Raw genomic sequence first — 18,535 nt, 5'->3', positions numbered from 1 at the left:
CTTTAAGTTTGATCCTTTTTCTCAATTTTCTACTCAAAGCAAGATGAAACTTGAAGACTGGAGAAAAGAACAAGAGGCATGCCGTAACCTCTTATAGCTGAAGTGAGAATTCCCCCACCCCCCAAAGGCTAAATTGATGTCTCTATGTTTCAGCAAAGATCTTTTTTCTTTTCAAAAACAAAAAAGTTTCAGCAAAGATCAACCATTTTGGCATGTATCACATTGGGATTATACAGGGAGGAACTTAAAATTAATTCTTTCCTGATAAACCTGACTTAAATTGTTCGATGAAGTTTTACACATTGGCATACAAACAGGTAATATAATAAATGTAGTTTGAAAACACTAACCAGAGATATCTGAAAAGCCTGAATGACGGTTGGTGATTCATTACTGACATGGTGATTCTTGATGACATATTCAAGGAATCTTTCCACCATATGCATGACATCTCCCTGCATTTGGTGCCATATGAGCATATTAGATAGTAAAAGAAACAACTGGGAATTTTATAAGAGCATGAAGAAGTTGCATAGTTCCGAATGTTCTTGCATGCAGTAGCTAGCACTTGAAAACCCTACAACATATTTAAGAATTTCTCTTCTGATTTCTTGGAAAAGAACAACTATATATTCCAAATTGAAAAAAGAATTTATGCACACCATTCAACAACTAAAGAAAGATCATGGTATAAAACAAACATAGAAAGCAAAGCAGATTCTAAGGAGAAACGACAGAATATTAAAAACATAAATTATGAAAAAAAGAGCAGTTAGGATTTTATTTGATTTTCAGATTAGATTAATATGGTTTTGATGAAATTTTTATGCGGTTAGAGAATAGTGGTTCCCTTTGATTTGAGGTTAACTATAAAATGGGAACAAGAATTTCATTTTCTATATAACTGAGTACTAATAAGAATTGAGATTTCTCCTCCTCTCAAATTTCTCTTTACTCTTCCCCTTTTTGTCATTAGAAAGAGCAAAAAAGTTTTTGATGGCTGCCCAGCATCATCGATAGACCACCCATATGATTGAATTAAGAACTAAGAAAGTAAAACACACGAACGAATTTCGCAAAAGAGCATCCAAAATGGCTGTGATCTTGGCCAAGATTCAAAGATCTTGGAACAGAATGAAAATTTCTATAGTGCTTAAAAGCACATGAAATTAAGAAAAAAGAGCATATGTATTAAAAATATTATGAACCTGAAACGGCCATGTTAAAAATTTAATACAACACCATTTCATCGATATGATTTGAACCCAAAAAAGTTGTGTCAAGAAAAAAAATTCCCAAAACAGCAGCCATGTTTGCAAAGTGAATTCATATTCCGAGATGCTACCACTACATTCTGGCCATCACATGCATCAAGAGAATGCAGTTTTTGTGTGTGGGCAGAGGAGACCCTAAAAATAATTGAGCACCATGTGAGGATTGAAGAAAGATTTGAGCTTGTTATTGAGAGAGATTGAGAGAGAGAGAGAGTTTCAAATACTTTGCAACTCCTATTTGAAACTCGTCTTGTAATTCTCCGTTCCTATTTTATAGGAAAGCCACATTATTTCTTGAGTGAAATCTTTGTCCAAGTTTTGCTATCTTTCATTATCACAGGCAATCATCCCCAACACAATATTCCTACCTGTCAAATCATACAAGCTTTTTATTTTTGTGCATTAATTTTTTCTATCTCAGTAAATTATTGTAACTAATAAATATCAAATTTTAAGTTGCTTTCACTTAAAATTGATATTCATGAGATATTACACCTACACGTTAGGGGCGTTCTCATAACTCAAATACTCACACACTCATGCACTCACTTCCACGCCTTCCTATAGAATCTGTCAATCTGCTACCTAGATACAAAGTATCATATGTAGGAAAAGAAACGTTATCCAAAAAGCCAGCACAATATAACACAACATGCACCTCGAGAACCTAAGATGGTGAAATGCTGGTTTTGTACATAACAATAAACAAGAAATATCTATGTTGAAGGCAGACTGGATTCAGTGATAGTTTTATCCCCTTTCAGCAGGCATTATAATTTCAGGTTCGTTATAAAAGTAGAAGCTTTGATTTAATCTATTAGCGATGTATGTTCCGTGGTTAGATTCATCTAGAAAAGGTCTACCAAAAATTTGTCAAAGTACAGTGCAACACCCTCCCAACATCCTCAAATATGAGGATCATACTAAATAATAAATCTGTACACTCTGAAGTTTATAATTTTTTTTTTTTTCCAAAAAAAAGGTATGGTTAAAAGAGACAACAGGAATGAAAATAGAGAACAAGTGGTGGCAGAGTCCTTAATCTATAATTGATATCATTTCGATTAACGAGCATAGAAAAGGGAAACAAGGCATGGTACCGAAACTTTAAGGATTTGACAGAGTCTCTCCATCTCTCCTTTTAGTAAAATATGGAGGTTCTTCTGCTCGTTGGATGGTGTTACTGTTTCCTGAGGTTTGTCTGCATGGACTCCAGGATCGAAAAAGCTCTGACCACACATAAAATTTGGGTTGCTTTCTGGACTGACATTGTCAATTCGACAAGAAGTTGATTCTTCCAAAGATAGGGACTTGTTGGTGGCTATGGCTTTAGACAACCCTGCATCACCAGGAATTTCACAATGAATAGGCATCTGATATATTGAAGCTTTCCTGTCTAATAACAGTTTAGTACAATCAAGCTTAATTTTAATATACAATACAAACAAACATTACGTAATGTCAAGAGTTCGGCACTTATTATTACCTCCATTAGAACCATCAGCTAGATTCATTTGATGCCCTTTGAGTTCAACTTGAATTGAGGCAGGATTTACATTTTCATTTGCAACCTTTCTACGTTTCTTTCCAACTTCATCACTCTCAGTGTCTGGGTTCCTATTTATTACATCAAAGTATTGAACTCTTTTCCTATTACGTGGAGTAGACCCACACGAATGCTTCCACCTTGGATTTCTACCCTCCAATAGATTTCTCCAGAAAACATGAGCCTCTTCTCCATCTTTCAACTGAATTTTTCCCTCTCCCAGTAGGGGAAGGTTTATACTGTAATGTCCAACACCCAGTTGAACTTTTGAAATGATAGAACCTGAATCACAGCTTCCAGAAAGTATGGCCAAGAGCTCCTTGGTAGTGTCATTCAAAAGCAATTGCTCTGAGGAAATGTTTGAAACAGATGTAGGACTGCTTTCAGCATGATAATCATCCAATTTGCTAAATAAATAAGAAGCACCCCACATAAGCAGAGTATCGCTAGTGGTCCTACTTAAGTTTTGCAGATTGTTATCAAGATTTACAACCTGCTTCGCCAGAAGTAGAGCTTTTTCTTCAACAGTACAGGATGAATATAACCGAAAAACTTTGATCTGCTCAAATTTTGAATCGAAGGATATCTTTTGTAGCGCCCTCAAATCATTTGCTGGATTCCACTCACTATCATATATGATAACAATATCCACTGATGATAGCTTAATGCTTGAAGAACGAGCACGATTTCCTAGTAAGAAAACAAACTGCCCAGTTTCCTTCTTGTTAAAACGATTCACAGTGGCATGCTTCTTGGATGGGGCAACGCCAGCATCAATACGTTCATAAGAATTTGGACCAAATCTTTGACGCATAAAATCATCCAATATATCTCCAATTGATGCCCCTCCTAAGCCAACAACTGTCTGTTGGTGAAAATAAAAGCAACCATGTATAGTCACATTAAAACAATAATAAGATACGTGTTGGAATTCTATATGAAAGTATACTGGAGCACAGGATGTGAAACAAAGAGGTGAGAATACGAGATATAAAATGGTGGGCTCCTAGCTAAGATATGAACTTATGTAGAAGACTTATGCAAAATCTAATCGAAGCCCTTGTTTGCGCCCCATTCTTCCAAAAATTCATTTTTTCAAAACTCATTTTCAACCACACATTCTTCAATAAAATAATATTACACGCAAACCCAAAACTTTTCTTTAATCTTTAACCACACATTCTCCATCAATCACTATTTAAAAATGCATTCTTTCACTTAAAATGGGGCTCAAACAAGGGCAAAATATAACCATTGTTGTATACCTGAAAAAGTATGAGCACTTGTTGTCCTTTATTTTTTATCTCTGAAAGTATTATGTCAAGAAGCTGTAATTTGCCACATGCTTTAATTCCAGTATCCAAAAGCTCATTTGCACGCCCCTCAGCTATCAAGCCTTCTTGTACAGAGGAGTCCACGAGATACGGATGATCACAACACTATCAAGAAATGACATGTAATTAAATATCCTAGTGCTTGTTATTTGTGGGGAAAAACAAACAAAAGAAAATATTTTTCAGTGGTAACAGTGTAATACACAGACAAAAAGTTGATGGTGTTTATAGTTTTCATATTATACAGCCACATTTTTATGCAAGTTTGATATCGTGTTTTAGCAGTCCACAAACTTCCATTTGGAAGAAAAATGAAATTTAGGATTCACATGCTAGTGTTGAAACTGACTTTAAAGCTTAAAACAGAAGGGCGAAAACGACATCGTGTAGTGATGTAGATGGAGAGAAATTCATGAAGCAAACCTTTCGGACAGTAAAAAGAATATCACGGAGGGCCCCAATAGAATCACTTTTGGAGCAACATCGAAGAGGAATAGAATTTGAAAGAAGTGTGGCACAGTACTGCTCGAGCTGGCAATTCGACATTGGAACAGGAACCCAATACTCTACAAACTTGGATAACTCAGGAATGCTCCCGTAAGCAATAAAATGTGATAACCTCTCTTTTAGTTTACCAAGATTATCAATTGTGTCGGACTTGAAGCCTCTAAATTTATGCAGATCATCATGAGAATCAAGCAATGAAAGTAGATTAAGATACTCAGACACAGTATCCTGAAAATTTCAAAAAGATTATTCAAAACCTGTCCTGAATATAAACAAGAAGATTGAAGACAAGGAGGACAAAATTGCCTTTATTTGACCATTGAAAAGAAGTATCCTCGAATCTGTAGGTAGCATTTTAATTTGTCCCCAATGATTTTCTATCCCAGAGTGCTGGCACTCATCAATTATAACTGCCTCCCATCTTATGCATCTCAATATGTCTAAATCCTGCAAAAAATATCAAAGCAGAAAATAAGACATAACCATAAGACCACAGACAGCCACAGAATAAAAAACTGAAACAGATAAATTCTGAATTATAGCCGTTTACAATTTAAACCAAAAATAGAAACAGTACAGTAATATACATGGAAACCAGAAATCTTTGATGAGAGAACAGGAATCACAGGAATTTATTTCAGCTACAAAAAATAATTGATACTAAAAAACATTAGCCAAGATCCTGACATCAAAATAAGAAAGCTGAAGCAATCTCTATACCTCAAAAACAGCTTCTGGAGAAGATAGGAGCACGTGAAGCATCATGCAACCCCCTTCCTCATAAAATTCAAATGTCCTAATACCTCTCCTCATATCTTTGCTTCCACTATAAACTGTGACAGCAATGGATGGGGCCAGTCGTGTGAACTCAGCTTCCCATTGAGAAATTGCATCTGACGCCACAATCATGAGGAAAGGCTGACAGACTTCAGTCAAAGATAGAACAAAGAAAATCACAGTCATTGCCCACTCCTGCAAGGTTACAATCAATAAGATCCATCAAATAATCTGCTAATATTTATAAAAGATACAGCTTCAAGCTTATTAAAATATCGATTCCAAACCCCCCCCCCCCCGGGGGACAATACTAAGAATAAGCTTAGAAACTCCTATCCCAGAGAAGGACAAAAAGGCTTATTTAAATATCACTTGTACTCAACATACACATATTCAAAGGTCGATTGATGCATTGATGCGTACACGAGCAATGGACGTTAAGCAATATATAGAATCTTTAAGAAAGTGAACAAGAAGAAAATATTGGAATTATATGAAAAAACCCCAAAGGTTAGGCAACATCCATTTGAAACCATGCTTCAAAAGCTTTAAGCACCCAGAAAAAACGAAAAAGGAAGAAATAATATAAAAGAACCTAAAAAGGAGGGATCATATCCAAATGTCAGTTATCAATTGCATGAAGTACTCGTAAAATAGAACTTATAAATTCATTACAGTTACAATACACGGATGAGCAATACATGCACTGTTTATCACTAAAAGAAAATATTAGCAACTAAATCAATGAACGGAGCAGTAAGTCACCTGGATTAAACTTGAATTTTCAATAAAAATATCAAACAAAGATCACCTGGTTATCAAAAACAACAGCGTTCTGGTTGTTGTACCAGCACTGGCGCAGCTTGTTCACATGTTTCAATAGATTGCAAGAATTTGGAAGTGATCCTCCTACCGGAAGCTCTAAGAGCTCGAAATATGATCCTTTTTGACTCTTCAGTATCAGCAAGAACATGCAAACGCAATTACAATGCAAAATATAGTGTTAGTAGTGGATGGGTAAATGTCCGTACAGTTGAAACTTTAGGTCAATATTATATGCACCACATTGATGAAGTTACGTAAAATTAACATAATTCAAATTGGAGAAATTAATTGCAACTTAAGATCAACCTATTATCAGAGAAGATCAGAAACGGTGACCTACACAGTACCGATGGACGACTATACTTCTATTATTATTTTAATGATCAACTCTTCGATATCCCCCGTTTAAATGAAAGAATATTGTTTTGAGGAAATCCAAGAGAATAAAAGGTCAGACTAAGTTCATTTCAGTAGAAAACCTTCTGATGTTATTCCTAATTCCATATGCCTTGCTTCATCCCAATTCCATTCCAATCATCTTTGAAATGCGCTGCTCTTCACTAGCCAAAACTCGCGCCCTCAGAGGTAGAGCTAGTCCTATTGACGTTTTCAAATATTATCTTTTTAATCTAGAAAAAGTCCATACCTCAAATGATAAATCTGAATACTTGCCAATATTAAGCAACTTGTTCTAATTTTATTATATCATCATCTCCAATTTTACCGTATTTGGGAACAATGTATCTAGATGGAAAAATTGTTCACCATTTGGGATCTCTTCCGCTAAATTTCTTTAATTCCACACCCCTACATCCACCCAGCTGGGCTAAAAAAAAATCAAATATCAGATGGGGAACATAAACATGAAACTGAAACCAGTAAAACCAGCTTCCAGTTAAGACAAAAACAAAGACAAAATATGTACAACTGAGTTGCCTAAAAATTTAGACAAAACAAGCTTATTAACATAGCATGTGAGAATGAAGATTCTGCCATAATGTTTGAAAATTAATAATTAGTATGCAAAATCAATTAATTGGATTAAAGAATAATGACGAACACAATATTTTCTAGCATGTATTGACCTTGTCAACTGTTCTCTTTGCCTTCTGAAGACGAATTTCATAATCTTTCATGAGGTTCTGTCCTTGAGGGGAGCTTAGTGTGGAAGAATTATCTAACTCCCATGAAGCATGCTCGTAATTAAGACCATGCCATTTCACAAGCCATTCATACTGGCAATCTGAAATATCAATGGAAGGTGTGATCTGAAGCTTATTTTGTTGTCTAGGGAAGATAATTGATCTTTTCTTCAACAGACGTTGTGGCACTGTCCATTCTGCATTCCACCTTACAACCTAAAAGTCAGAAACAAACATATTTATAAAGCACCAATTTTCAAAGCTAATAGAAGTGCTATTAGTAAAAAATTGAATTTGTGCCAACTAATAACACACAAATTATCCAAGAAATCAAATTGAGCATATAGGGAAGAAATGATTTAACCTGATGTTTTGAATTAAATTCTGCAATAAGATAATAATTTTCAGGAAGCAATCGTTTCTCTGGCACCCAATGGTTGTGGACATGGGCAAGGCCGTGGTACTTAACAAGATACTGCTTCTGCCTTTGCACTCCTAGGATCAATGCATATATTTAATAGAATTATCAGAAAATGACATGCTTAGACCGAAGATTGATAACATTCTAGCTTATTGTATCAATATTAAAAACATTACTCCCTCCCATCTTAAAATGAATGGCTCACTTTACTTGGTCCATTTCAATTCAACGTGGAGGAAATTCATGTTAGTTTCTTCTTGCTTATATACTGAATATAAATGTAGCAATTAACATGTCAGACCTTCAGCATTCGGTACCTCCACTTCTCTAGCATTCCAGATTGATTCAACACCTTGTGACACTGAATGGGCGCCTAATTCAACCTTCTTCTTCACACACCATAAACAGTGCCACATTCCCGGTGGAACATCACTTAAAGGAGGATCTAGACACAACGGATGGTAACATCTCTTGCATCTATTTCCAATACAGCACCTGAAATGTGAGTGACACATATATTATCACAAAGACCAGGGGAAACAAGGGACAGAAAAATTCAAAACTGTCATGGTCAAGATTTCAGGCATGTGGCATGTTGAGATAGGGAGAAAGCTCCCAAACAAATGAGGCTCCATTATTATCAAAAAGAAATAATCATTTCTTCATATATGTTGAACGGCCCATAAACAAAGTACTGAAGATGCAAATGCAATTAGATAATTAGAACTGATTTAACTGTTTATAAAATTATTGATCATTGTGGGACGTAAGAGTACAAACACAAAGGATCACTCACAGGAGCTCTCCACCTTGATTGCAGATGAGACACACATTCTTGGGACCACCCCTTCGATGATCTGAGTGTGTCTCGTTCTGCTCACCACTGCTGCATCTTCCAGTAGATTCAGAGTAAATAGCAGCTTCCTGATCCCCTCTATCCTAATGCACAGGCATTACCAAAACAGCTTTAGAAAAGTTATGAATAGCACCTCCGTATTATACACATAATCATATCAAGTTTTGAGCTTCAATTTACTACAGATGCTCAAAATCAAGGACTTCGAAGGAAAATGATCTCTTTAACAAAATTTGAGTTCATGACCCCAGTCGCAGACATAAAACAAGGAGTAAGAGGAATAGGCAAAAGATACACACTAAAATCAAATACAGTAGCAATGAAATTGTGCAAAGTTAAGATAAAAATGGTTCACCCTGTCCAGTTAAATCTAATAAGTCAAATCCTTAAACAGGGTAAAAGTAAGCTACAGTTCAAACATCAAGGAGTGGCTGGTCTCACCTGGATCTGTTCCACTCATATCCTAGATAGTTAGTAAGCTCAGAACAGGGCGGCAATAATTTTCATTACTATAACTCAAATTATTTGTCTAGCACATCGAACAGACAATTAAGGAGGCCTCAAGAAAAATCTGCTGCAGCGAACAGAAGTATTATCTTTCTTTTTATTAGTGGGAGGGAGGACACAAGTAGGAGAGATTTTCTGTATATTGCAAAGAAAGCAACTCAAGAATACACGAATAATTTAGACTATTCATAATCAGTAAGGACAATAAATCCACATAATCAGCAAAAGTTATAACAGAAGTTGGATATGCTTCTCTTCCAATAAAAGTAGACAAAAAAGTTAAGTTTTCAACTTAGCCGGAGGTATTTCCACCCGTTTGAAAGCTCACAAGTTCCTTTCATTCCAAAAGCTCCAAAACAAATAGAGAAGAACCCTTCTCAAATACCATTATTCCTACCTCTTCTATACACAAGTCTATACAACACACCACTAGAATATTAATACTGCCTTGGGACGGAAATTCAATGAATTCAACAACTTCCATGCTGCATCACCTTGATAAGATCAACAAGGTACTGCAATCCCAAGATTCCCAACCAAAGCAACAGAATTTCTCCCTTCTGTCTTAGTCAAAGAAAACATTTCAAACTCACTCATAGAAATGCAATTACAATGAACAAGAGGATATTGAATCCTCCAACAAAAATAAAAAGAAAGCCAAGAACAAATCAAATCTTTCTAACTAAGAATAATTAAAGCAAAAGGAGTATCCATTAACTCAACTGTATAAATTCATACCAATGCTAAAAGTCGACTCTTTTCCATGAATCAAAAAAATTCTTGGTCTCTTCATTCAAAATCCTACCTTTTCTCCCTATGCAAATAACCTAAAAGAGAGCCAAGACTCATTTTCCATATAACCATGTTCATCTTGACCTACAAAGCCAGTGTGCTTTTCAAGGAGTAATTCGCCACAACTGCCTTGGAAAATCCAATTATAACCAACTCTTGAAGAGTACGACTGAGTATATAACAGCATCAAAATGTAAAAACAATCTATCCCTACATTCGAATCCTCTTGCACATTTCAGGCCATAAAAGCAAAAGAGAGATTAACAACATTTCTTTTGAACCAATTCACAAGTAAAAATCTTCGTACGAAACACTTTAATCCTTCTGGACACGTGATTTCCAAAAATGAACTAGAACTGGTAGAAGTAACTGAATAATAACGAGGGCATGAAAGATTGCAAGGAAACCGACCCCAAGGTATCCAACATCCATAGCCTTTGACATCTTGAGAAGGTTTTAGAGAAACATTCTCAAGGATAATAAATAATGAGGAAATAATCTAAGCCTTTTGGGAAGAATTTGTAAATAGGTAGAAATGAGTAGTGGTTAGGTTGATACTACTTGTGGGTCCATCGAACTGTGAGGTTCAAAATGAAGTTTGACAATTTTATAAATGCTTTTTAAATTTTGCCAAACAGAGACTAAAACCTCACCACATTAGAGTTGCATTGAAACTCGAAATTCCAATTTATGGTCATGTTTCTTATAATGAACTTACAATAGGAACATCATTAAGCAAAGAAAGATTACATAGGCTAGAAAATGAAGAAGCACGGGACCAAGAACCAATCCCTACTTCCTCCTACAAACAACATGCAACTCCCACACCCATATCCCACTTTGTGAACTAGAAAAAGAAGAAAATCTCAAGAGATATATACAATTCCAAATGTTTCTAAAGGAACCTCATATTTCTTTTTGGCCCAAACATACACGCTCCTTGCAACCATCTCCTAAAAGGAATATTGTTCAAAGGGAAATCTCCAAAAATTTTCCTAAAAACTATACAAGTTTTTGTCCCTCAGATTGCCCACCCCTAAAAACACCTCTCAACTTTTACATCTTGTCCCAACAAATCCCAAGCTACCAAATATTGTTGAGCTACTTGATGTAAAAGCTTAATATGTTAGAAAGGATCATGTGTATCATTTAACATAGCTTCGGCCCACCCACTTGTTTGTATGAAATTCATTTTTTTATCAAAACCTAACATGTACACAATTTCATTAATTGGGTTACAGCAATACTTGAACCTAGGGCACATTACCTTTAGTTGTACAGTGTAGAACCAATTGATCTAATAGCTTACGCGATTAGGAAGGGCCAAAACCATATCATTCAATCTTATTTTCAACAAATACTTAGTCTCTAACATCCCAACTCGCATTTCTTGAGATGTCCATCAAAACTTTCTCCAAAATAGCAACAATATTACCCAATGCTAAACAGCACTTTATAATACATATAAATACCTGAAAAAACCAACTAGATTAAAATTAATCTTCCACCTCTCCAAAGGAACGATATTCCAGCAACCCTCTCAACTATCATACCCTGAAGACTCCACATACAATGAATTTCGATTAAAGATGGCCTAGAATTCTCCCATAGAACAACCCACCCTCATTTTCAAATTGTAAATGCAACTAGAATCAATCTAATTCCCACAATTAGACTTGGACATGTTGATTTATTATAAATTTTTTAAAATACTCAAAAGACCAAAGGGCATATTCATCATATGCCTTCAAGCAAAATAAGGATACTATGCAAGTTGTCAAAATACGTACTGAAATTATAGTGATTCTATTAATTATACCACATTGCTAATAAAGCAATTGTTCTTGTGTGCAATAAATGAAATCTTGGAGTGAGATTCATTATCGATATATACATTCAATACATGTATTTTGTTTACCTTGTTCATACCACTGTCCGCCCATAAGTGCAAATAGATAGACTCATATATACATACATATACAAATATATATAAACGGTTTCCTTGTAACTCGATCGTTTGCTTAAAGTCGATAATTGGTAAGGTCAACTATCTAGAGATCATACTGTACTGACCTATATAAGATAGGCTGACCCATCACTTAAGTGAAATTTTAAGTTAGACATACAAGTTTGTTCCACGAGATGGTATATATTAAATAGGCCAGGTGCGAAATCTCTTCTTTAAATTACTAACAATTAAATTAGAATGATTTTCTCCTATTTACATACGTCCTTACTTTTGAGTGAGTAATAGATTTACATGATAGAATCAATTTCTTTAAGATGGACCTCACTACGATCAATACTCTAGATTTCTTGATGATTGTTCTTGGTGGCTGCAAGTATATATTATTGTTGGATTTTATGCACAACATTAAAGAGATAAAAAAGAAATCAACACAAGAATTTACGTGATTCGGCGGTGTACCTACGTCCACGAGAGCAAAGCGAAGATATCTTTATTCAGTAGTGAAAAATAGGGTTACAACATATTATTTATACTAACCCTAGCATAAACCCATATAAGACTTTAAGGCCCGTACAGGAAATATCCCTGTATTCCACTTTATATGAGTCACATGCACAACAATTATTAATATAGATACTACAATATCTATTGGAGAGACCTAAATTCTTTAAGCTAATATGATGGTTGTGTTCATGAAACTCGTGTGCATGGCAATTAGAGAGAGTATAATTAGAATGGATTATTAAGTCGTTTATTTAGAATTGAATTTCAAAATATTGATGTCTTGGTAATCACTTATTACAACGTTCTAATTAATGACTCAAGGATAGCAGAAATGCCAAGATGTAACCTAAAAGGTAGATGGTGCTTATCATCTAGATTATGAATATCCATTCATAGGGTAACTTTTGAAGATTAGTGGATCATGAACACTAAGTAATTACATTGTTTCGATATGCTTTTCACAAAATCAGAGCGCAATCAAAATTTTATAATGGAGTTAGTATATGATTAATAAAAATGTTATAAATCACATTGAGATTTGTAGATGGAATTCACTTCAGATGATAGCCTGAACTACAATCTCTATCTTAACCCTCTTTATCTCCAAACTATGTCTTCCTACTCCTAGCAAGTAGAAGCCAAACCATTACTTAGTTGCACAACGTCCGCATGAGCCGAAGTCAATGAGGAGATGGAATTGGCAAGAAGATAACTACATATAGAGCCAAGTCCAAAATTTTCAAATTTCCATATTTATCTTTGAGGTGCATCTCCCGTTCTCTTCCCTTACTACGAAGGTTAAATAGCCATCCATGTGGAAAGAACTTATGAATGGTTTAATAGATAAAAAAAAGTGGGGGCATAAGTGGATACAATTTGAGCATCCATTGGAATATGTAGTTCAAAATGAAGTTTGACCATTTATAAATTGATTTATGAATTTTTCCAAATGCAGGATTAAAATTTTATCCTATAAGTAGCTGGTACAGGCTCACCAGTACCAACGGTAGCCCCTACTCTTAGGAGTTATAATGCATTTTTCTAAAGTTAAAAACCGCTATCCATGATGTTATAATTGATTTGCAAAATGATAGGCAAGTTTTACGAGCGTCCCAATCATTCTAGAATTATTCAGAGTAAAAAAGATCTTTGTTCCTATAGCTTCTAAAAAATTATGTCATGCGTCCAAATAAGATTAGGAAGACCTAGAAACCTATGGATTTGAGCTATGTCTCCTTTCAGCGGTGAAAAACAGAGTCGAGTACCTGATTTCTAAAGCTTTGGAGCTTTATTGCAACTTTACCTACAGGGTTGTTCCCACCCAATCCAGGTGAGATTTCTCTAGTCTTTACTTTTCCCTCTTGCTCTTCTCCTCTGACTCTTCTTTCCAACCTCTAAATTCAGACTTATGATCTTTATAATACAAACTTTGATTCAACAGCCCAATCAATTCCCACTACAAAAACCAAGAAACACCGACTTCCAAAGTCACTTCATTGGCACAAATACAATCAATTGAGCCTAATACATTCACCGCTCCCTTGTCATCTTTGGTCAATGACAGTATAATAAATTTTCAGATTTTTTTTCCCTATCAAGCCTAATCAGCCTCTTATTTAATTCTGCATTACTCTATGAGTGCTGCCCAAACTAGCCCTGCGCCACAATGTCATTTTAAAGTTAAACACCAAAACTTTCCACGCGACTAGAATCAAGACAAGGAGCAATCCAACTTTCTTCATCAGCATGAGACTCTAAATTCTTTGCTGTTTCTCATGCTTTCAGAAATTAAAAAGCATAACTAAGTCCCTCATCATGCCTAAACACAATATGATAGAGAGCATCTTAAGTATGAGGAACAGTAGAAGTTGTTAGAGCAAAAATGCATATAAAAGTGCAAACCACCAAAAGGAGTACACTTGTAGATTTCATCTAGTACTAGTACCAGCAAAAGAAGGCTTGAAGATGTCATCCCTAATCAGCCACCAGTACGAAATATATCCCATCATAATAATTGTATGATCATGGTGTCCACAGAGTTCAAGATCCAAAATGAAAATAACTACTCCAACAGGGAAAGGAAGTCATCATTTCTAAGCTAGAAGATTCATCCGACTTTTTAAGAGAAAAAACTGTCTATTTTCCTCCTCAGCATCTGATTATTTTCAGTGGCTAGCCAAGTATCCAGTGTCCATTTTGACACATTAGAAAAGGTGAATTTTTTAACAGGGAAAGCATGCTTTTAATTTTTAACCACTCAATATCAGTTCAGAAAATATAGATATTTCAGGAATTCTTCAACAGGTATTAGCCTCGTGTGGTTAATAGAGTAAGATTTTGGACCAGATCAAACAAGTCATAATGCACAGAATAGTGAAGAGACAAAATATATTTCTTATTTACTTCTTGTAATTGGGTTAAAGAACAGTTCAATAAACAATACCCTATTAATATAAAATGCACAACCAACCTTAGGGAAGTCATTTAAATACACGTTTGATGATGCGCCACAAGAGCATAGCTCCTCTTCTGGTGAATCATAATCTAGCCTGCAAGAAACATAAAATAGACTACTCATCTTAGTAAAGCTGAAACCAGTCTAAAAGCATCTCCCTAAACGATTTATAAAACTATATATGCTACTTAAATCCAAAGACCAACAAATAAATTGTCCAAGCTAACTAAAACAAATTGCTCAACTTTAGTTAGAAAATATGTTACCATCCTACAACATCCCCACAAAAAGTCCAGTAGGAAGGGAAAGGGAGCCCATCTAATGTGATTTAACAGCGTACTGGCAAGTCTGCGGGAATTCGACAGTACACCATATGACATCACCATCAACTAAAAAGGTTAACAGATTTTGGTCAAATAAAAAACTCAGAGAGTTCATTTTTTCTTTTCTTTTTCCAACATAGAAATTACAGCAAGCAAAGGCATGTCTACTATTTATGTAAATATCATGCTATCCGCAAATTCTACAAAGCAAACAAATGAACCCAGATAGACCTCTGTTCACCAAAAACAAATTATCCACAACTGTAATTTTAGGGATAAAGCCTTAAAGAGGTGTAAGTGACTTTGAGTTCAAATCCTCTGCTTTACATCAAAAGCTTCTGAATTCCCCAGACTCCACAAACACCATAAGCATGCAAATGGTATTGCGGATGGGAAGTTGAAGAGTGCGAAAGTGGCCCACCAAATCTACACCTTACTCCACGTTAAACCTTATTACTTTCAAAATGGATCAAGTTCTCATAGTTCTCGCTAAGTAAACTAGGAAGAAAAACATTCACAGAAAGTGCACTCGGCATGTTCATTATCCTATTTGAGTGTCCTTTCGCTATGGGAACCTCACCATACTTCACAAATCACCAAACTAGTAATCTTCAAACCATCCTAGTTTTTGAAAATGGAAAAGATTATTATCTCATTGGAAGACTATCATACACAAATCAGGACTTTCCCGTGTACAACAACTATATATCATCCAAGTGAAGGTTTGATTTCAGAAGGAACCTTCGCCTTCCAAAATAGTCTTCTTCAGTATAGAAGTTTAAAAGAGAAGGATTATCTATCAATCCAAAGCGATAAGAGAGAGTTTAAAGAGATTTTATCAAAGTTATCACCTAGCAATAAAGAAAGGGGAGCAAGACTATATAATGACGAACTGACGTGTCCACTTCATAGAGATTCCTAGGGAATTGAATTTTTAAGAAAATAATCCCAATGAAGAGGCATTTGGTACATCAGTAATACCATCCAAAGACATGGAAGGGCAAAAGAAAAATAGTGGAGAGCACCCAAACGAAAGATCTACTCACATTTTTTGAAGACAAAATCATCAGCTAATCTAACACAAACGAGAGGGAAGAAAAGGTATCAAGGAAATGAATTTACACTGTGTGAATGATCATCTACCATTACAACTATTATCGTGTAACCCTTCCATACTTTTAAATATCTTAAACTATGATTACATGTTAACTTGCAAGTACAGTTGTGTTACATAAAATCAGACAATGTCCCGCTAATTCTGAACAGCTCAGTCTCTTTCATCACCCCCCTTCTGTCAACCATTCTTCAAACCACATCTATCTCTTGTACCCTTTTTATATACCTACTAGAAAATCATTGTTTCCTCCGACATTCCTCATATGCAGATGCTAAAAAAGGAACTAATGGTACTTTTTTATAGTTGGATTCTATAATACATGCTTTTCATTTTAGCGCTTATTTATTGCTTGTTCTATAATACTGTTTAAGTCAGTTGAATGTCAAGTATCATTCTCCCCGTGATATACCTGTTGACAATGTGAAGTTAATGATCCACTTTTCATTTTTATTTTAGTAGTAGAATCTCTTTCCTTCCGTTCTTTTTTCCTTTTCTTGCTAGTACTAGTTTGCAGCTTAAATCCAGGATACTGTTAAGTCCACTCTTGCCCTGCAAACTAGCGAGAATATAAATCTAGTAATCTATTCATGAAGTTCTAGTGGTGGGCACTTTTTGAAGCTCTCATACAGTGTTAACCATGAGGAAATATACTACAGGACCTGGAGAATATGCAAACAGAAATTGCAAATTTTTATTTGAGAGAAAAATGATAAAAAAAGAAAAGCATCAACCTTTCCATAGAAAGTAAATTAGCTTTGACAGATAAATAAAGCATCTCCATTTTAACAGGGTAGTTTCGCTTCTTTATTACTGAAAAGCATATTCGTACCCTCATTAAGTACGGTCTCTCTTTCCCATGTTAGCTTGGTGCCAAAAAAGCTAAAATGCTTACACAGATATCTCCTGTGGATGGAGAGATTAACAGTTTAACTAAACCCAAACAGAGGAGTTGAACTTTGGTTTACTCTCAATTTCAGGTTTCTTTTCCTTTTCTACCAGAGCAGTGTACAAGGATTAGCTATTGTTAGCCTTCAACGTCTACACGTGTTATGCTCTGCACAATAAATCTTTAATTTTTCTCGAGTATTGTTAATACCTAACCCCCCCCCCCTTCTCTTTCTGATGGATAAACTTTTCCCTCTTATTCTATAAAAATTAACTTGAAAGTGTAACTTAAAATTCGCTTAATTCAAAGTTTTTATCAACCATCACAGACGCCAATAAATTACTTTCATAATGCAGATTTCATGTTGTTTTCATCTGTTTAACGAATAGCACTGTAATTGTCTCTGACAAAATCCAGCTAATATGGATGGTGACACTAGCCCCAGGCTTTCACAGCATAAATGGCTTCTCTGGCTGCTGCCGCTCCTGATTAGCCACCTACCCCATTCCCCAAACAAAAAATAATAATAACTCTATTTTGTAGTTAAATTTTTCGCTTTCCCCTGTGCCAGTTAGAAGGAAGAAGTTTACATAATCTTGTTTCGCTTCATACATGTCTAACCTTGAAAAAGTAGGAAATCATTTCTAACACTCATTCCAGAAAAGTTGGCCCAGAATATGTGGCTTTGCCATTTAATTTGCAGCAAATTAGCGCAAAGTCCATCTACAATGCATACTAGTGGAAGATCACATTATTTGTTGAATAAGTTGATGATTCAAGAGGATAACACAAGCTTGTTCAGAAAATGTGAAAGCTATAACATTTTAGAGTCGCTTAAAAATTGATGATTGGCACAGAAACCAAGATCAGACTGAAGTTTTAAGATACAGACAATGAAACCATTTAGTTCATAAAACAACGACAATTCGTGTGCGGGAATTTGGATCAAGTTTTTGATAGAGAATCAAACCATATATTTCACACCATATTATCGCACACTAAATGCATGTGTGCCAGTTCCACATTCTACTACAGTTGAGGTCAAGATAAAAGATATTTCATTCTGCTAATACTATGTGACAATTACACAAGATACTTAACCTTCAAAGTAAACGAATGAAAAATAAATATGCAATTACAAAGAGAAAACTTAGACACTATAATAACTTAACATTTCCAGACCTACAAATAGATTAAGAATCTGACAACATAATGCAGTGTAATTCTATCACATTTGGAAGAGAAGGAAAATGCCATACACAATAAAATGGATAGTTAAGGGAGGAAACTTCTAGCCTAT

General features: G+C 35.2%; 1 protein-coding gene across 3 annotated transcripts in view; it reads right to left on the bottom strand.

Moving 5' to 3' along the window:
• The window catches only part of LOC111400121, a 35,884-nt gene that overhangs the window by 15,262 nt on the left and 2,087 nt on the right, over positions 1 to 18,535 (bottom strand). For 2 of the 3 annotated variants that reach the window (XM_023027563.1, XM_023027569.1), the window contains 13 exons: positions 14,925 to 15,003; positions 8,623 to 8,765; positions 8,128 to 8,321; positions 7,770 to 7,900; positions 7,349 to 7,621; positions 6,250 to 6,390; positions 5,382 to 5,633; positions 4,968 to 5,108; positions 4,578 to 4,889; positions 4,086 to 4,259; positions 2,761 to 3,685; positions 2,375 to 2,613; positions 351 to 455 (listed from right to left, as the gene is read on the bottom strand). In XM_023027563.1, the coding sequence (XP_022883331.1) occupies positions 351 to 455; positions 2,375 to 2,613; positions 2,761 to 3,685; positions 4,086 to 4,259; positions 4,578 to 4,889; positions 4,968 to 5,108; positions 5,382 to 5,633; positions 6,250 to 6,390; positions 7,349 to 7,621; positions 7,770 to 7,900; positions 8,128 to 8,321; positions 8,623 to 8,765; positions 14,925 to 15,003 (3,109 nt within the window). The remainder of the gene's footprint in view (positions 1 to 350; positions 456 to 2,374; positions 2,614 to 2,760; positions 3,686 to 4,085; positions 4,260 to 4,577; positions 4,890 to 4,967; positions 5,109 to 5,381; positions 5,634 to 6,249; positions 6,391 to 7,348; positions 7,622 to 7,769; positions 7,901 to 8,127; positions 8,322 to 8,622; positions 8,766 to 14,924; positions 15,004 to 18,535) is intronic. The other variant, XM_023027574.1, reaches the window with a different exon arrangement.

Source organism: Olea europaea, chromosome 1, assembly GCF_002742605.1.
Source record: "Olea europaea var. sylvestris chromosome 1, O_europaea_v1, whole genome shotgun sequence".
Classification (NCBI taxonomy): Eukaryota; Viridiplantae; Streptophyta; class Magnoliopsida; order Lamiales; family Oleaceae; genus Olea; species Olea europaea.
The sequence above is the reverse complement of the archived record's forward strand: the minus strand, read 5'-3'. Positions and strand labels throughout refer to the sequence as shown.